At 40.7% G+C, this 18,120-nt stretch overlaps 2 protein-coding genes across 3 annotated transcripts in view; one reads left to right on the top strand and one right to left on the bottom strand.

Moving 5' to 3' along the window:
- LOC308080264 (sodium/potassium-transporting ATPase subunit alpha-1-like) overlaps window positions 1–18,120 on the bottom strand; it is a 377,427-nt gene that overhangs the window by 117,627 nt on the left and 241,680 nt on the right. The window lies entirely within an intron of this gene.
- LOC308080274 (CD209 antigen-like protein 2) lies at window positions 4,515–17,642 on the top strand. The gene is made up of 8 exons (XM_080422069.1): window positions 4,515–4,592; window positions 12,351–12,399; window positions 12,703–12,874; window positions 13,324–13,491; window positions 15,711–15,821; window positions 16,471–16,628; window positions 16,734–16,846; window positions 16,941–17,642. The coding sequence occupies exons 3-8, from the start codon at window positions 12,703–12,705 to the stop codon at window positions 17,119–17,121; spliced, it is 903 nt and encodes a 300-aa protein (XP_080278195.1). The 5' UTR covers window positions 4,515–4,592; window positions 12,351–12,399; the 3' UTR covers window positions 17,122–17,642.

Here is an 18,120-nt window from a genome sequence, read left to right as displayed (position 1 = left end):
ACACACACACACACACACACACACACACACACACACACACACACAGATTAAAGTTCTTAGTCGCCACGGCTGATTTCAGTCATTTGGATTCCATAGAAGCCAGCATGTCTTCTATGGAAGCATGTTGTGCAGTGAAAATAGTCGATCTACAATCTCTCAATGTGTCTACGACGCACCGCAGGGGCATTCTGAAGTCATGATACAATCTACAAATCAAATTATTATTCGGATGCACACAGTCATAACAAATCATAAGCATTTAGCCTTCCCTTCTAATGACGTTCATTCTCCTTGTGGTCAGATTTGTACACATGAAGATAGTCTATAGACAGAGCTGCACCGCTGGCTGACTGGATGATGCATTGACCATTTGAGAGACCCCTGTTGCATGTCTCTACACTTTGTTGTCTAAATAAAGAAAAGTAATGATGTCACATGCAGAAAACACCCTGAGGTAGTGAAGGTAGAACAGAGAGAGATGAGTCACCTGGGCTGTGTTTCTCAACCCCTGGTCCATGACTCAGTATAGGGTCAACACATCTTCTGACAGGGTCATAGAATACTGTGTTATTTAAACCTTTTCCACCTTAAATCTATTCTCTAAAACCTTCACTTGACAAGTCGAATTCCCCTTGTGGGACAACTTTGTGGGAATGATTGACCCAGTCTGTTTGGTTGTCATAGCAACATGACGTTTGCAACTATTGTAAGTGACGTATGATTGGCCTGGAAATTCCTGTCCCAACAAGTAGACATCCAATTATGTCTCTCTGTCTGTCTGTAGGTTAGTCAGTCTGTCTTCCTTAGAGTTAATAGTTTTAAACATTTTGCACACCCAGTGACGTCACTGGGAGAGCGTTTTTAGTGTTCAATACAAGTTATTTTTCCTCCCAGGGAAAGTGTATGTTTGACAGCAGAATGTACATTCATTCATTGTGCTTTGTGCATTTGGAAGGCATCTCCATCTGGAACCAATACTGTCTGTAAAATATGATTTCTGACTGGTGGTAAATGTTAGTCTGGACTGTCAACTTGCTGACACTGTACCACACAGTTAGTGTTAGGCGGACTAGGTAAGTGTTTGACAGATTCTGTAAATGTACCACCCTACCTAAAATCTACTTCCTACATAAATATTTCAGATTTAAATGGAATCTAAATCACATACTTAACATTTTGTGGTTGAGAAAAACGAATCCCAGAAACCAAAACATGTGAACCAAGTGACCAAGATATGTCTGCATACTGTGATAGCCAGATCTTGGTCAATGGCTAGAATCAGTTGAAGAAAAGGCAGGAATACGGTGCACACTGCACAGGTAGAGAGAAGATCTGGTGGGTTGAGGTGGAGTCTGAAGAGATGAGCCTTCAGATCACTGCGGAACATTGGAAGTGACTCTGCAGTTCTGACTGCAATGGGGAGTTTATTCCACAGTTTAGGAGCCAGGAGGGAGAAGAGTCTAGGACGTGTGGAGCGTTGTCCAGGGTGTGTTAGGGAAGGCTCATACAGCTTTCCTGTGTTAGCTGATCTAAGAGGGCGGGAAGGATTGTAGGGTTGGATCAGGCCTTGAAGGTACGGGGGTCTCACTATACCTTGCTGCAATACCTTCAGTATTGAGTCCAGTCCCTGGCCTGCATGGTTGTGTGTCCAATCAATCAGATTGGGATTAAAATACTGTAGATAGGAATTATTCAATTTGTTACACATTTTTTGCCATCTTCCAGGCTCTCTGAGTCAAAAGAGGTTGCAGATGTCTAACCTTAACTCAAGCCCACCTCTGACACTAAACCTGATAGGACAGGAGTCGATCAGAATAAATTATTGTTTTTTATGCCGTGGCTCTGAAATCAGATGGCTGTCTGACGTCTATAAGTCTGTCCGGAGCTAATCTTGCAAACTGCTGGATGAAAAATGTAATAATGGCTCACTAATGTTTCTCCAAAACTACAGTAATGTGCCTCCAAAACTACAGTAATCAGGTCCACAAAATCAAGCCCCCCACAACCCCCACTACCAGAACCAAGGGTCACATTCAATCCTTTTAATGGAACACAACCATTAACACAGCATTCATAAACAAGTTGTTTTTCAGATGTTACTATAGGTGTGTTTTCCTGTAAAGCATTAAAATGGAAAGTATGGGTTGAGTGACTATCAATCAACTCAAATTGACCACAAGGTGGCTCTCTAACACCACAATAGGTGTAGAATCATTACTGCCAAAACTGATAACTGTCATTACACAAAATAGGAATATCTTTCTTATAGTCAGGAAATGGTGGGCAGAATAAGCCAAATTAGCTTCAGCCTATACCATGTTTGGTCATAACTATTTACTATTTATTATTGTCGTTGTTTTTATGTACATGGAGCATATTGTTGAACTGATGACCAAAATAAGAAAATGCGAAGTGAAGTCAGGCAAAAAATAATAGCAGTGGACATCAATGCTGCACAGAAATATGGGCCTAAACTATGTATGATACTGGATATAGTGGAGTCTGCTCAGAGCTGTGCACATGAACACTCAGCATGTGCTAGTTGGCAAGAGCAACCATGAGGCGAGGCCACTACCAGTTTGTACTTGCTATAGCTCTCATGAGGTGAATGAACTACATATGAAGGGTGAATATACTATGGCAACACTACTTGTAACAGATTGAGCTAGGGGGTGTAACGGTTCACATATTCGTACCAAACTATTTTGGGACAGTGTATTCAGTTCGGTACAAGCGTGTACCGCATTAATGCAAGAAAACAAACGAAACACAATAGCCTTGTTTTGCGAGCGGAACTCAAAACCGCATGCCCACGTGAACATATTATGGGTGTGCACACCAAGCTACGGCAGCTGCACAGGAAAATCCTCTGTGTTGAATGGAGAACTGATCTACAAGCCAACAACGTTGTGGCTTGCAGTGAGAGCTCCACTGCTCCGTGTATCTCAAAGCCAGCAGCTGTGCCTGGCTGGAGAGCTCACAGGCTGGTGTGAATTCAGGATCAGATTTTCACAGGAATAGAGCTGCAAACTCACCCATATACAATACATTGTACCTGTTATAGTGAGTCTGAATCTCTCTCTCTCTCTCTAGGCTCGTAGTGTAAATGTGAAGACCCAGGTGCGTTCTACCTACCAGGATGTGTGCAGTCTGGAGATCACAGGTACCGATCTATGTAATGTTGACATAAGAATCAGAACCCGTCCAACCTGTTTTCAAGAACATTAAACAACCAGCCGAATAATAATTTAAAAGAAATCAGTCAAGGTAATTTTCCAAAGGATTTTGAAAAAACATGACAGTGACACATGACTGTGCTTTTAATATCCCAGAAGTCCTGTTACATACATTCTTATTTAGGAAATTGTCCTTTATAAATGTTCTTTATGGTCACGTGACTCTCGTAGGTGACAGCGGAACACTGTTGTGCTTTGGAAAAGTAGACCAGACAGGCTGTTGGTATTCATTATATTTGCCGGGAGGGTACACTAGAGTCATATGAAGTACATTCTGTCACCAGCAGACATACGCGTACCTCTCAAATTGTATGACAGTGCAAGTGACAAGTATTAAAAGCATATAAATACAACCCAGAAGGAATAATGAATAGTGGGCTGGTCATTATTGAGAAATACACCCTGAAAGATTGATGCAGACCCCGATGCGACCCCCAACCAAATGATCTTTACATTCTACCCTAAACCGTCTCAAAGCTTGCATAAACCTGTGGGCCCGCAGGTATCTGAACATCACATCAGTAACCGGAGTTTGACTCTGCTCTTTATTGCTGAAACTCAATGCACACGTCCTGCCTTGGAATAATAAGGCACATTTTGTACCCCTGGCCAAACCAAAATTGTATAGACCAGGTGTTTACGGTTATTCGAGGACGCACTGGACTGCAGCCATTTTGAACTGTACCACTGATAAAGGTTGTTTGAATTCAGGCAACAAAATGGTTACTCATTGACATGTAACCACTAGGTGTCAGACGCAAGGTGTTACTGTTACATGGAGAAAAATAAACCGTTTTCCACAGTCAGTCAGAGGTGTTTACACATTGATCTTATCCATCCATCTGATGTGTGTCAGTTATCAAGTGTTCTACTTATAATTATTCTACAATACAATTTATAATTTAGGCATTTAGCAGACACTCTTCCAGAGCGATTTACAGTCTCAACTAAGGTAAACACAAGGTAATACATCAAATGCATAGAAATAGTAATCTAGGATCATAGGTAAACCAATAACCTACCATCAGTCTAAACAGTATAATATAAAAAAATAAATAATCTGTACATTGAAACTATACAAACTTTAGGATGCCAGGTCAACAACAACAAAATCTGTCTATATAACATGCTATCTAAATTACATTTTAACCTTTGCATAAGGTTGTCAAGGCTAGGGCAATAAGTAGGTCAATCTGAGATTGAGCTTTTAAAGAAACCAGGTTTCTTCCATGTGTTCAGGTCCCATCCTTTCATCTTGTCTTCATGTCATCACCGTCTGCTGACATCTGCACAGAGAGGAGGCTTCTCAGCAGCTCTCTACATACACACACTGTCATGAACACACACACACAGCAGGTGAGCCACACACACACACACACACACACACACACACACACACACACACACACACACACACACACACACACACACACACACACACACACACACACACACACACACACACACACACACACACACACACACACACACACCTCCAACAGGCGAGCCACACACACACACACACACACACACACACACACACAGAAAAAAACTAGAACCACAAGGAATGATCATTGTCACGTTGTCATGAGGCACTGAAACATGAGCCCAAACTATCCAAACAGAAGTGTGGTGAATTGGTACTAAACCGTACAGAGACGTCTTTTCTTTGGACTCTGGAGAGAGTTGGTCATCACTAGGGTTGGGATCCGGTTGGGATCCGGAACCGGAGGAACCAACAAATGGAACCAAATGGACCCTTACAGGTCCAATTGGTTCCATTTGTACCCTCTCAGAGTTACAGACCTGTAAGGGTCCATTTGGTTCCATTTGTACCCTCTCAGAGTTACAGACCTGTAAGGGTCCATTTGGTTCCATTTGTACCCTCTCAGAGTTACAGACCTGTAAGGGTCCATGTGGAACCCCCTATAGGAATCGTGAAAGGGAACCGTTAAGGAATGGGACCGTTACGAGGGAATCGTTATGGAAGCGGAATCGTTAAAATCCTAAAGGATCCCAACCCTAGTCATCAAAACAAACTGGGCCAGGGTCCGTCAACTTCACCATGGTAACCACAGAAGCAGATGCCATCTCCTTAAATGGGGTGTGACCTGGCGCTGCTCTGCGGCGACACTGGCACACGGGCTCCGCAGCAACTTGTTATATGTCCTTATTGTTTAGTTTTGTGCTGTTTTCTGTGGTGACTGGTACACTAGGGATCACACGGTTGGAAAGTGTGCACCATGGATCTTTATGGAGAATGGAATGGAGACTGTTGGATCGCCAACTAGTATGGCTACTAGCTTGACTAATGCTGTCTGGCTGGATAGCTGAGTGCCTAGCTCGCAACCCAGCAACACAGGTCGACTAGTGTACAGCGGGACCGAGCTTCTACCCTTCGTCTGTTGTGCCGCGCAGCATGCATTTTGACGACGCATGCGCACCAGTTATGTGCACCCCTGAGTATACAGTAGGTTACTGCCGTCAGGTAGGAGGTACGGGACCCATGCGTTCAACTACAATAGGTACAAGTACTCCTTTGTCCCTACAGTATGTCAATTACACTCCTCAATGATGTCCTTGCGGTGGGCAGACGGCGGGGCAGAAGGTTTTGAGGTGTGCTAAGGTGCACTATATGCTGAATGAGTTGGCTATTTTTATTTATTATTATGGAGGGTGATGACTAGGAAAAACGGACTGTACATATCACTGTGTGTTTATGTTTTTGTTTTTGTCTTTGTCCTGTACTGTATGGTATTGTGTATGCTGCTGGTCTGTGTGTCCAAGACAAATTTCTCCCACGGGAGACAAAATAAAGTAACCTTGAACCTTGAACCCCCCTCCCCCACAGTCACAGTCCCTCTCAGTAACCTAATGAACCCCGGGCCAATCCATGCCCGAAATGAGAGGGTACGTAAGACCAGAGAGCTCTATGCTTTTTTCCCCATCCAAATATATTTTTATGGTCACCAAAGGATACTCATGAATATCACTGTGCTGTGCATGCACCTTAGCTTTACCTGATGAGCCGCCAATAAAGCCTCTGGACAAACCAAGCGCTGGTGGATCATGGTCTGCATACAGTCCATGTGCATCAGAGCTTGGTGTGTAGGCTTACTCCCTTACATATGTGAGAGGTAGGACCTGGGAGCTTAGAGCAGGCAGCACCAGCAGCCTATATATGGTAAGAGGAGCTCTCGTGAGAGCAGAGAGAGTCGCGTTTGTTCTCGTCCGTCGTGTGTGGTGTTCCTTGTGTGGCGTTGCTCGCCGGTGGCCAGCACCGTGCCTGCAAACTAACTACAGAGAATCTCTGGTGGTGCTCTGCAGCAGACTCGTGTGGGAGCCTGAAACCACACATATGTGCATTTGCAGAGTCTGAGAGTGCCAGACAGAACCCATGCTCCTGCCGTTGGGTGCACAGGTGCCTCGGGCCTATAGGCTGAAACTGGTGACACACAGGATTGTGGTCAGCAGGCAGGGCGCTGCTCCATTTTGTTTATGTTCAGTAGTTGCTAAGCTCAAGTGCCTCACCTTTAGGTTCAGTTTACATGAACAGTCATCAGATCAGTGTACCTTCACATTGGTGACTGTGCTGTTGCCTTCCCCCCCTTTTAAGTGTGCAGTGTTTTAACAAGAGTGTAATTTCATTAGTGTGTGTGTGCAAATTAAGTCGCAGTTGATCTTAACCTTTTGCAGTGTTGATTATATTAGTCTTATCAGTGTGCTGTGTTATTATTAAAGTCTTATTATTGCCCCCCGGTCAATGAACGTGTTGGTACACTCACACAGTATTCTTCATAAACTTTCTGCTGCTATTTAAATAAAGTGTCCAATGATTGTACGCACAAAAGCCTCTGTCTGTCTTGTTAACCTTGAGTGGGGATATTTGGTCACAACAGTAACAGTAAATGCATAGTTGGTTCAGGGTCTCTCCCTTAAAGAGAGTGGCGTAGTCACATTGATTTATCCAAAAGTATTATTAGTGTCCATCTGGTCACACATTGTACCAGTATGTAGTATGCTGCAGTACCCCTTCTGGACCAGGAGAGTGCGCTTTGAAGCCTTCTGGTATAGGCTCTACTAACTCTAAAGATAGCAGAGGTAACAGCGGCACGGCACGGCCTTCAGCTCTTCTGTCCATCCACACCACATTGCTGTGGACTTAAAAAGACCTTTCAGGAGTTTTCCTGCATCGTCTCTTTGGTGGTAATGTTTTCAGTGTGCAGGTTAAATAGGATGCCAAAGCTCTCTGCTACTGCGCTCTGATCCAGAACCTCAGCCTCAGTACAACAGCCAGACACGGCTAGAACACACAATAAATAGTATATACAGTATAACCTGACCCTGTGACATCATCACCTGATCTGCTGCAGACCCCCCCCCCGCTCACAGATGGCCCCTAAACCAAGGGTTCCCAAACTTTTAATCTTATTTGAACTGGGGACCCCCCACCCTGACAAGCACTTGGAATTGTAGGAGTTGAGGCATAACATTTTGTTTGACTCGCTTCCACAGATGGATATTCAGCTATTTTCACAATGTTTGCCTCTTTCTCAGGTAATATTTGACAATTTGGTTAAAAATGTCTTAAAAGTCCTTAAGTAAGACCTGGGGCCGATTCTACAAATATCTTCTAAATCAGTAGTTCTCAAACTTTTTCATGTCAAGGACCCCAAAATGTATTTGACCGCGGACCCCCCAACTGAAAATATTTTGTGCCAGGGCCCCCCAGAAGAGAAGATTTGTGTTAAAACACTTTCAAGATTAAAAAATAAATAAATGCAGATGCACAGCGTGTCGCTTTGTGCCACACTGCGAGCTTGTAGATCTGCTATTTTTGAATAGCCAACGCTAACATCTAAAATGACGCTTTCCCGGTTTTAATGGGTTAAATTGTAACTTGTAAATTGTGCAGATACCCTGTGTTTACACTTACAGTATACTACAGTATGTGTTGGTTTGTTTACTGTTGACTGAAAAAAAATTGTTGCTCAGTCTTGATTCGTTTCACATATCGTCACTGTCGGGGGGGAAACCTCATATGTCCAAAACCTTTCAGGCCGGTCCCTCCCACTACCTGGATTAGAACATTGGGATGTGTTTTTGGAGTAGTTGTGAAAATGATGTCGTCCTGTCCATGTGTTGTTGTGGTGTACTGAGGTGAACAGAGCGCATCGAGTGTAGTCCCTGCTCAGTCCGTTGCCAGCAGCAGTAACCTGAGCACATATGGCAGTGTGCCCGCAGATCATCGTTCCATAGCTGGCGGGGCTGTAACCATGCCGACAGCCATACGCAGTACAGTAGTATTGTTGGGCAGCAGTCATCCCATAGCTCGCGGGGCTGTAACCATGGGGACGGAATCTCCGGTGTTTTGGGGACAGACAGACAGACAGACAGACAGACAGAGCTTAGGTCAATTATAGGACGATAGGAGGATGACCTGTACTTGCATGATGGGAAAGTGCTTTAGAGACCTTAGTGTCAAACCCTGCTGATATTTAAATGCTCTGCCTCCCGTTCTACTCTTAGATATTATCTGAACCACGAGTAAACCTGCATACTGGACTGGTGTTATAGCAGGCTCATAAGGTACAATGAGATATTTAATCGTGGTGCCTTGAACCATTAAGAGCTTTGTAAGTGAGGAGGAGAATTTCTATGCTGTATTGTACTGGAAGTCAAAGCAGAGAGGCCTCTGAAGGAGTGTCTTTTTCTATAAGCTATCAGTACATGTGCAGCATGCACACAGCACACAGCCTGTATCTGATCCAACCGGTTTCATATAAGCAGTTTAATGAACGCTGCAGGGCAAAATATCACATTTCATTCCTGTTGACAAATCCTCCCCTTAGACAAATGTGAAGACTGAGAACACATTCTGTTACCCAGTCAACTGAAAGACATGAACACATCAATCCTGTGTTAACACAAACACACAACACTGCCTTGGTTACTTGGACAGATATTAAAAAGGACATTTTGTTAAATTAAGTTGTTTTATACTTTCATTAGATACAAAGTCTGTATTGGATACAAAATCTTGGCAGCATGGTGGCGTAGTGGTTATGTTGACTCACAGCAAGAGGGTTTCATTTTAGATCCCCAGCTGGGGTGTTTTTTCTGAATGGAAATTGCATGTTCTCCCAGTGTTTGTGTTTCCTCCTGGTTCTCTGGTTTCCTCCCACAACAAAAGACATGCATGCTAGGTACTCCTGTCAGTGTCCTTGACCACGGTACTGACATTACATGTGGAGTTGGTCCCTGAGCGCTGCACTGTGGCTGCTCACTGCTCCTGAGTAGTTATGGGTTAAATGCAAAGGACACATTTACCCAAGGGGATAAATAAAGTACACTTTTATATTTAAATTACAATGGTGTTGTAGGTAGGCTGCACACTATAATGTGAAGGATGAGTGTTTGAAATGTGAAGCTGTTTCTCAATCACACAGTGTACAGACCAGTGTTGATACACCTCATGACTTGTGTTGTGTTGTGTTGTGTAACTTGTGTTCAACTCATTACACACATCAAAGGAAAGCTCACGTTAGGACACATTGTAATAATATGTATTTAATTAAGAGAGTTTGAGAAAAATCTATATCATCCAATAATGTAATGTGTTTTTACACATTGTTTTTGCTGTTCTAAACAACACTGTTTTTTCCTTAGGCCTTTATAATAATACATAATCATGTATCACTTATTGTATGCTTTGTATTAATAGTTACATTTGGAAAGTTAGTAACTAAAGCTGTCAAAGTGCCGTTGGAAGTACAATATTTGTCTCTGAAATGTAGTGGAGTAGAAGTATAAATATAGTATTGAAAATGGACAACTAAAGTAAAAGTACCTCAAAATGTACTTACGTGCAGCTCTACATATATGAATGACTTGCAAAAACCTATAATACAGAACACGTTTATTCCTACTCTTTAGCTTTAAAATGTTGTCCTTCAGACAGCCCTGCTTGTTTTGATCTTTTAACATATATTTTTTTGTCTTTCAACAAAAATGCTAATGATGTTAGTTTAACAAAAAACACAAAAAAGTTAACCGTGAATGTGGCCATTACGCAAGCTACATCATCCAGTATTATTTCACTGGTTGCACATGACGATTTATGAGCAGTATGTGCTTGATGTGTTAAGCTGGCCATATTGTACATTGTCACAGCTGTAGTGTCGTGTCGTGTCGTGTTTTTTTTTTTTTTTTTTTTTTTTTGTGCTTGTTTCCTGTTGTCTCCTGTCTCTTTCCCCCAGATACTGTGCTGCCGTGTGTGTGCGCTCACGTGCTTCCGTGTGTGTGCGTGTGTGTGTGTGTGTGTGTGTGTGTGTCTGTCTCTCTGTGTGGTTTTTGGTTATACCAAGAAACAAGGGAACTGGCCGGTTTAACTCAAAGGTCTTCATAGTGTGATGCACATATGAAACACTTCTAAGAAAACAGTAGCAGATTCTCAGTATTTCATTGTTGTGTGGGTGGATGTGAGTGGTGTGACGTCTGCTCTGAGGACATGGCTAACCACTGTCTCATGCATGTCACGCTCAACAGTGTGAACTCGCTACTAACCGTACATTCAGTTGATAGGCTTTTTAATGGGTTAATGATTAACCCCGTACATTAGGGCGGGCTCCTGTCCTCCCAAAGGTCTATGCAGAGTCTATGCAGGGCCCTGGCATCTATTGTCGACTCAGGATATCTTGGTGCTTTTTTTTTGCTAGTGAGTGCAGTGCTGAGTGGGATGTGTGTCAGACTAGTGGTTGTCCTGAAATCCACAGATCTCTGTATCTGTCTGTCTGTCTGTGTGTGTCTGTCATTGTGTCCATTTTTGAGCAGTACATGCTTGATGTGTTAAGTCGGCCATGTTGGACATTGTTACAGCTACAGTATAGTGTTGTTGTGGTTTTCTCTTGTTTCCTGTTGTCTCTGTCTCTATCCCCCAGTATCGTGCTGCTGTGTGTGGGCGGTTTAACTCAAAAGTCTTCAGAGTATGATGCAACACATTTAACAAAGCACAGCAGCCGATTCTCAGTATTTCAGTCTTGTGTGGGTGTAGTAATAATAATAATAATAATAATAAACTTTTGTTGTATAGCACCTTACACAACATGAAATGCAGCTCAAAGTGCTTTACAGAGCAAGAATACAATTACAGAAAAGTACAACTAATTTAACAATAAAGCAAAAAAAGAAAAGCAAAAGCATAAAACAACAAATAGGTCTTGAGCTGTGCTTTAAAGCTATCCACAGAGGCTGCCTGTGTAAGAGCTTTGAGGTCATGGATAAAACCTCTATCTCATGCATGTCAACAGTGTGAGCTTGCTACATACAGTACATTCTGTTGAGAGGCTTTTCAAAAATATCAGCATTATTTTTGTCTCTTAACATAAACACACTTTTAACTCAATTTATGTTGAATGTATTCTTATGTTAGCTAGCTTGGTGACAGTCTTTAACATGTACTCCATTAGGACATTATGAATTTATGAATTAACCACCCTGTATTGAATTTGATCTACAATGAAGTGACATATGCTCACTACAATACAATGTTTCTGCTGCAGGAAATATAATAGCAGACAGGAGGAGGGGAGCTGTGTTTTAACTCACTCTGTTGCATTGAGACAAAAGGTTTTATTGACCACAAACTATCCATGATGTTCACTGTTATTATTTGTAGCATCAATTTACATGTACATGGCTAGTTATCATTATCCCACAGTGTCACCACTATCATGAACACAACTACATTTAACTTTTTTATCTCTTTGAGAATTACTTTATTGGTTGTTTGATCTCATTTTCATCTACAGGCGTTGAGTTTTACCGCCCAGCATTTCACATCTGAAAGCCACAACTCTGTTTGTCACGTCATCACCACGTTTGCCCATACATTCTGTGGTTAAGGGTACTGTGTGTGTGTGTGTGTGTGTGTGTGTGTGTGTGTGTGTGTGTGTGTGTGTGTGTGTGTGTGTGTGTGTGTGTGTGTGTGTGTGTGTGTGTGTGTGTGTGTGTGTGTGTGTGTGTGTGTGTGTGGGTGGGTGGGTGGGTGGGTGGGGTCTGTGTGCATGCACCTGCATGCAAGTATGACTAAAACGACTTGCTTTGGTTTGACAGTGCCAGAGACCTTTCTGCAACATGTAGGACAACAGAGATATCGGACAAAGTGAGTAAGATGACATTTAAAAATGTAGGAATACAGTGCATTATATTTTAATCACTTAATGCATAATATTCATGATATTATTAACATATATTTTTACAAACCTCTTAAATCCTATACTTTGTTGTACAAATAGCGTAAATAACCAATCTACAAGCTCACAACGTTTTGCATTGCAATATGATATGAGCTTGTAGATCTGCTATTTTAGCCAAATGTTCACCTGTCATGTCAGGCCCAGAACAGGGACACTAGGGTTCACATGGTTAATTAACTTGAGTCACTTTGTTTGTGTCGTTCATTAAGATGTCTACAGATACTTCTGACAAGCCAGGCACATCAACACGTGTGAGGTCTGGTGGAGGAGTCAGGAGGGAGAGACAGGAGGAGAGAGGAGAGGAGGAGAACGTGGAGAATGAAGGAGCAGACAGTCTGAGAGACCACGGCTCTGGCTCACAGGGGGTTACAGGAGATCAAGGTACACATTAACACACTGTGTTTCTCTCTTCTCACATCATTGCTACAGAAGCTTGTCAGCCAATATTTCAAGTAATGGTTACCAATGGTTACAGGGACATGCCACTATACTGAATAAATGACAAAGGAAACATTATGAATATTAAAGCCTGTTCCTCCTTGTGTTTTATTTTGCCTCTCATTTCATCATGTGCTATTTTAGATAAAGTCACAATTGCACTGAGCGATGGAGTGGCCATAGAGATTGTATATACAGTATAAGACGTGTTCAACTACCGGTATAAGTGTGCATCAAAAATATTCACTTTTCAGCAGAAATTTAGTCCATTGCACCAGATCAGTTAACTATATACCACTGGTTGTCAGACATTACCAATGAATGTACACTCTTTGAAATTAAACGATGAAACTGATCATATTAAAGTTTGACTCTATTCTATTATCCTCCAGCTGTCCAGAGAGAACTCAACCTCCTCCAGAGAAAACTCATCCTCCAGAGAGAACTCAACCTCCAGAGAGAACTCACCATCCAGAGAGACATCGTCAGAGCGTGTGCAGTGATTCTTACGCTGCTGTTTGCTATATTCACAGTGAGAACCGTAGACAAGGTCATGGACTGTGAGTATCAGATGCAGGGGCAGGAGTGGTAACAGAAATCATACAACATAAAGTAGTTAGCTTGGCAGGTGTAGCACCTTAGGCTCGCATGCCACCATTGGCATGGGGGAGGGTAATCACTGGCACACTGACATAAGTGTGAGAGAGATTTTAAAATATATATATTAATATATATAAAATACATATTTTTAAAATGTATTAAATTCATTTAAATCTTGAATCTGCATGTAAATTACCTCCTGCACGTAATCTTTCCTACTACCCATGCTGCCTATCTTATATAGTTTGGTGTACACCTCACAGACTGTGGCCTATGTCACACGCCAGCTTGCAATGATTGCACAATCACATTGTTGCGGTTCTGGCTCAGAGACGATGGCAAAACATGGAAAAGAAAGCTAAAATAGGCTAGATGTTCAGGCATTCCAGCCCACATGGACAGACAAATATTATTTTGCTTATGTTTGTCTTGAAATGGCTGTGTTAGGAGCCACTTTGTCTGTAGTTTTTATTAACTTGGAATCCCCATCACTTATGTCATTGGCAGGCAGACTTTTGAACTGTCCATAGCCCACCAGTGAGCAGTGTTGGAAAGTAACTAAAGTAATATGTAACTTAAAGTAATATTATTACTTTTTCCCAGTAACTAGTAACGTAACTAATTACTTTCACTTTTTGAGTAATATTATTACCTTTACTTTTTTTCAAAAAGTAATTTATTACTTTTTTTATTAGAATACATTTTGTTTAATAAACAACAGAAGTTGTTCAAAGATTGTGTCTCATGATGAGTCATTATCTGTTTGAGCCCAGGTGTTTGAATTTGAATATTTTTTTAGGCAAAAAATACATGAAATACATTTCAAATACTTCCAAAAAAGTCCTTGCGGTCTTGTTTCCATTGAGGTCCTTAGTATTCAATTCATAGTCAAATGGTTTTCATTTAGTCTGTAAGTTATGAATTCATACACCGTAAAAGTCTTAGTGTTAATATAATTGAAATGAGTGTACAAATAGAACCAAATGGACCCGTCATGTGTACAGAACACTTTTCAGAGTTAAATCAACAATGAGGATTTTACAATGTAGGCTGCAGAAAAGAGAAAAAAAACAACTGCTATTGTTGAAAATGCAAAGTCAGACTTTTGGGGAGAAAGGATGCAATTACTGGGGGCGAGAAAAAAAAAGTAACTAAGTAATAAGTAACTAGTTACTTTTGGCAGGGAGTAATAAGTAAAGTAACTACATTACTTTTTAAACAAGTAATATGTAATAAGTAACATATTACTATGTTGTAGTAACTATTCCAACACTGCCAGTGAGACGCAGAGTGAATATACGGAAATTGACTTATATGCTCCTTTAATGTTGATATGGCACACTGACTAACAAGAAAATAAAAACATGGCACTTCATGTTACAAATGTTGTCGACCCCCGAATTACAACATACATTTGTTGTCAGTTTTTCCCTTAAATGGGTTCATTTATTTCTTTGCACTCTGACGTGACCATTTTAGTCCTTTATTGACTAGGTTTCATGTTATTCAGTCTGCTCTCGCTACGGATAAGAGCATCTGCCAAATTCCTAAATTGTAAATTGAACTAGTCTCTTACTGTCCAAGCAAGACAACAACCAAATGACCTATCGAAACATGTCACCCCAGTGGCTGCAGTTTTAATCGTAAATCCAGTGCTGATCGATTGCCCGTAAAATGAAAGCCACCCTGTTCATCCTAGATACAGTACATGATACAGTATCCATGGGATTTCTTGCAGCATCTTCTGCGTAACTAGTAACTTGCTGGACAAATGATGTGCGAGGGTCATGTCACGTGTGTCTGTTTTTGAGAGAGAGTTATCATATTTAATTTCATGTTAATCTTTAAAAACAATAAAGAAACTTTCTCCCAGCCCACAGACCAACCCGACCACTAGGAAAATGTGATCTTCCCAAAGGTCAAATTCATGCACTTACAACATTAATATGAGAATTGTGTTTCACACAAAAGAACCCTACCATGCTTCACATTTGATATTGTTTCAGTTCTCTCGTTGGCTACTTTAATATCCATGGTCAGACCTATTCACATCAAAACACACCTGATCTGAAATATTGATGTTTTTTTCTTCTCAAAGCTCCTTTTCAGCACAGATGCTTGACCTCATTATGAACAGTAGCAACAACTGTGTTTATCGTCATCTTTTGGTCCTTTGCAGGTAATTCTGCCAATGACAATCCAACTAGGGGACAGACCAATTGTGACAACCTGACCCTGGAGCGAGACCAGTTAAAAAGTGAAGTATACCAGCTTCAGAGAGACACAGCAGGTGAGGGAGGTACACCTTTTTGATGGAATACTAATGTATAATGATTGATTTTTGTTATTGTCAGGGATGTAGTGGTACAAACTTTTAGTAAACCCTCATCATTGCCAGTTTATCACCATTGTCATAAAAATGCACTTTTCCTTTTTTTTTTATCAAAATGTAGATACACAGTTAATGTCCTACTATCACTTACTGACTCTGCTAATATAGATAGATAGATACCTTTTATTGATCCTGCCGGGGAAATTCAGTCGCCCAGAGGCAGCACAGCAGTTAAGAGTTATCAGTGGTGGACAAAGTACTCAACCCCAGTACTTGAGTAAAAGTACAGATACTAATTGTCAAATTTACTCCACTACAAGTAAAAGTTGCTCAGTCAAAATGTTACTCGAGTAAAAGTACAAGTAATTGCTTTTAAATATTCTTAACTATTCAAAAGTATATGCTTTTAAAAATACTTACAAGTACAAGTAAAATTATTAGTACATTTATTGTATTTATATATATATATACAAGAAAACCTGGATTAAATAGATTTCATTTCACCATCATTTTTAAATATTTCAGGGTTACGATATTTTGAAGATTATGTTACGTCTGTAGTGTAATGTGCAGCAGGTGCAGAAAACCTAAAATCTTTCTTTCACAGATCTGTTGTGTTCAGTCAAGTCGTGTTCCAGTGGATGGCAGAAGTTCGGATGCAGCTGTTATTACAGATCTACTGAAGAGAAAAGCTGGGAGGAAAGCAGAGAACAGTGTCTGAAGACAGGAGCAGATCTGGTGGTCATCAGCAGTGAAGAAGAACAGGTTAGTGTATCAGGAGTCCATCATCCAAATCCCTCATTAATTATAGTGAAATCCTGAATGTATTAGAGAAAATTTATTTTCATTCAATCATTGAAAAATTATCAGGTATTCGTCAGAGAATTGGACAAGGCCAATTCACGCTGGGATGGAGCATCATGGATTGGTCTGAACAAAACAAAGGGAGGCTGGATGTGGGTCGATGGAACGCCAGCAACAGGGTGAGACATTTTATAAATGTTTTCAAGTTTAATTCTATCAAAGTCACTGTATGTGAGTGAGTGGATGTGGTTAAAAACATTGTTTACTCTGCAGGTACTGGGTCACTGTGCCTTTTAATGAACGGCCTGACAGCAAAGACATGAACTGTGCAGAATACTTGCACCAAAAAGGAGCATGGACTAATTTGTTGTGTTCATATAAAAAAGCTTGGATCTGTGAGAAGTCGTTGATGAAAGTGCAGCTTAGTGCTCTGCTCTGTGAAGTTAAACAGTAGTAATTACTAGTGAAAATGAGAACATCTGAAACATTTTATTGTACAGATTTATAAACTGTTAAACCCATAATCACATTAATACAAACCACCAAATATTATGGCTTAGTGTGGTTATTAATGTTGCTTTAAGGACACGGTGTTTGCACCATCAATTTGGAAGTGAGGAATGCAATACAGTATAATAGCATTGTGTGCTCCAAGCTCATCACCAAGCTCAGAGAATTCAACACCACCCTGTGCAACTGAATCCTGGACCTCCTGACTGACAAACCCAATATCACAATACAACCAATACAACTGTATATGGCTGTGTAGATGCAATTTAATTACATTTTACTATTTCATTCTGTTTTGCAAAATTTGCTATTACTGTGGCTTTTTTTATTATCATTTGTGTTGTTGTCACACTGTTCCGGAGGCTTTAAGTACAATTATTTCACTGCTTGCAATGTTGCCACAGCTGTATCATTTATCACAGCAAGTGAAATTAAAATAAAAAGTGTTACACTGATTCTTTAATATCTTATTCTATTGTAATCCATTTTATGAACTTGTAAACTGCGCAGTGGAAGTATTTCATAAAACTTGACTTGAGAATAGCTTAAAACAAAACGTTTTTTTTGTTAAAGTGTTAAAGCTCTATTTCCCCGATAGTAATCATTGCTATAGAGTTCCATATATATTGCTATATATTTGTTTCATAACAGAGTTCTCCACATCTCTCCAGCTCTTTTTAGTAATGAGAAAACATATTTTCAGGTGGGTTACAAATGTCATCCACTAAGGAGAGAGAACCGTACAAAGATCACTTATCAGCTTTTGTTCCAGCTCTAATTTTGTCTGCTCATTTATTTGTTTCATCACTTCCAATTTCACTTGTTTATCATGTGTACTGTGTGTGAGTTCTCTGTCCTGATTGGATGAAATTAACCCGACATGAACATTTTTTTTATTTACTTAAGAGACATCCCTGTTACTGAACTAACAATCTATAGCAAT

The sequence above is a fragment of the Gymnoscopelus braueri genome, assembly GCF_963280865.1.
Source record: "Gymnoscopelus braueri genome assembly, chromosome: 24".
NCBI classification, from domain to species: Eukaryota; Metazoa; Chordata; class Actinopteri; order Myctophiformes; family Myctophidae; genus Gymnoscopelus; species Gymnoscopelus braueri.
This window is presented reverse-complemented; position numbering and strand designations above follow the sequence as displayed.

What these genes read in the sequence shown, in the direction of transcription:
- LOC308080274 (XM_080422069.1), top strand. Translation starts at nt 12,703, where the DNA reads ATGTCTACAGATACTTCTGACAAGCCAGGCACATCAACACGTGTGAGG. An exon ending in GCTTCAGAGAGACACAGCAG is followed by an intron (nt 15,822 to 16,470) that starts GTGAGGGAGGTA and finishes TTTCTTTCACAG; the next exon opens with ATCTGTTGTGTTCAGTCAAG. An exon ending in TCAGCAGTGAAGAAGAACAG is followed by an intron (nt 16,629 to 16,733) that starts GTTAGTGTATCA and finishes AAAAATTATCAG; the next exon opens with GTATTCGTCAGAGAATTGGA.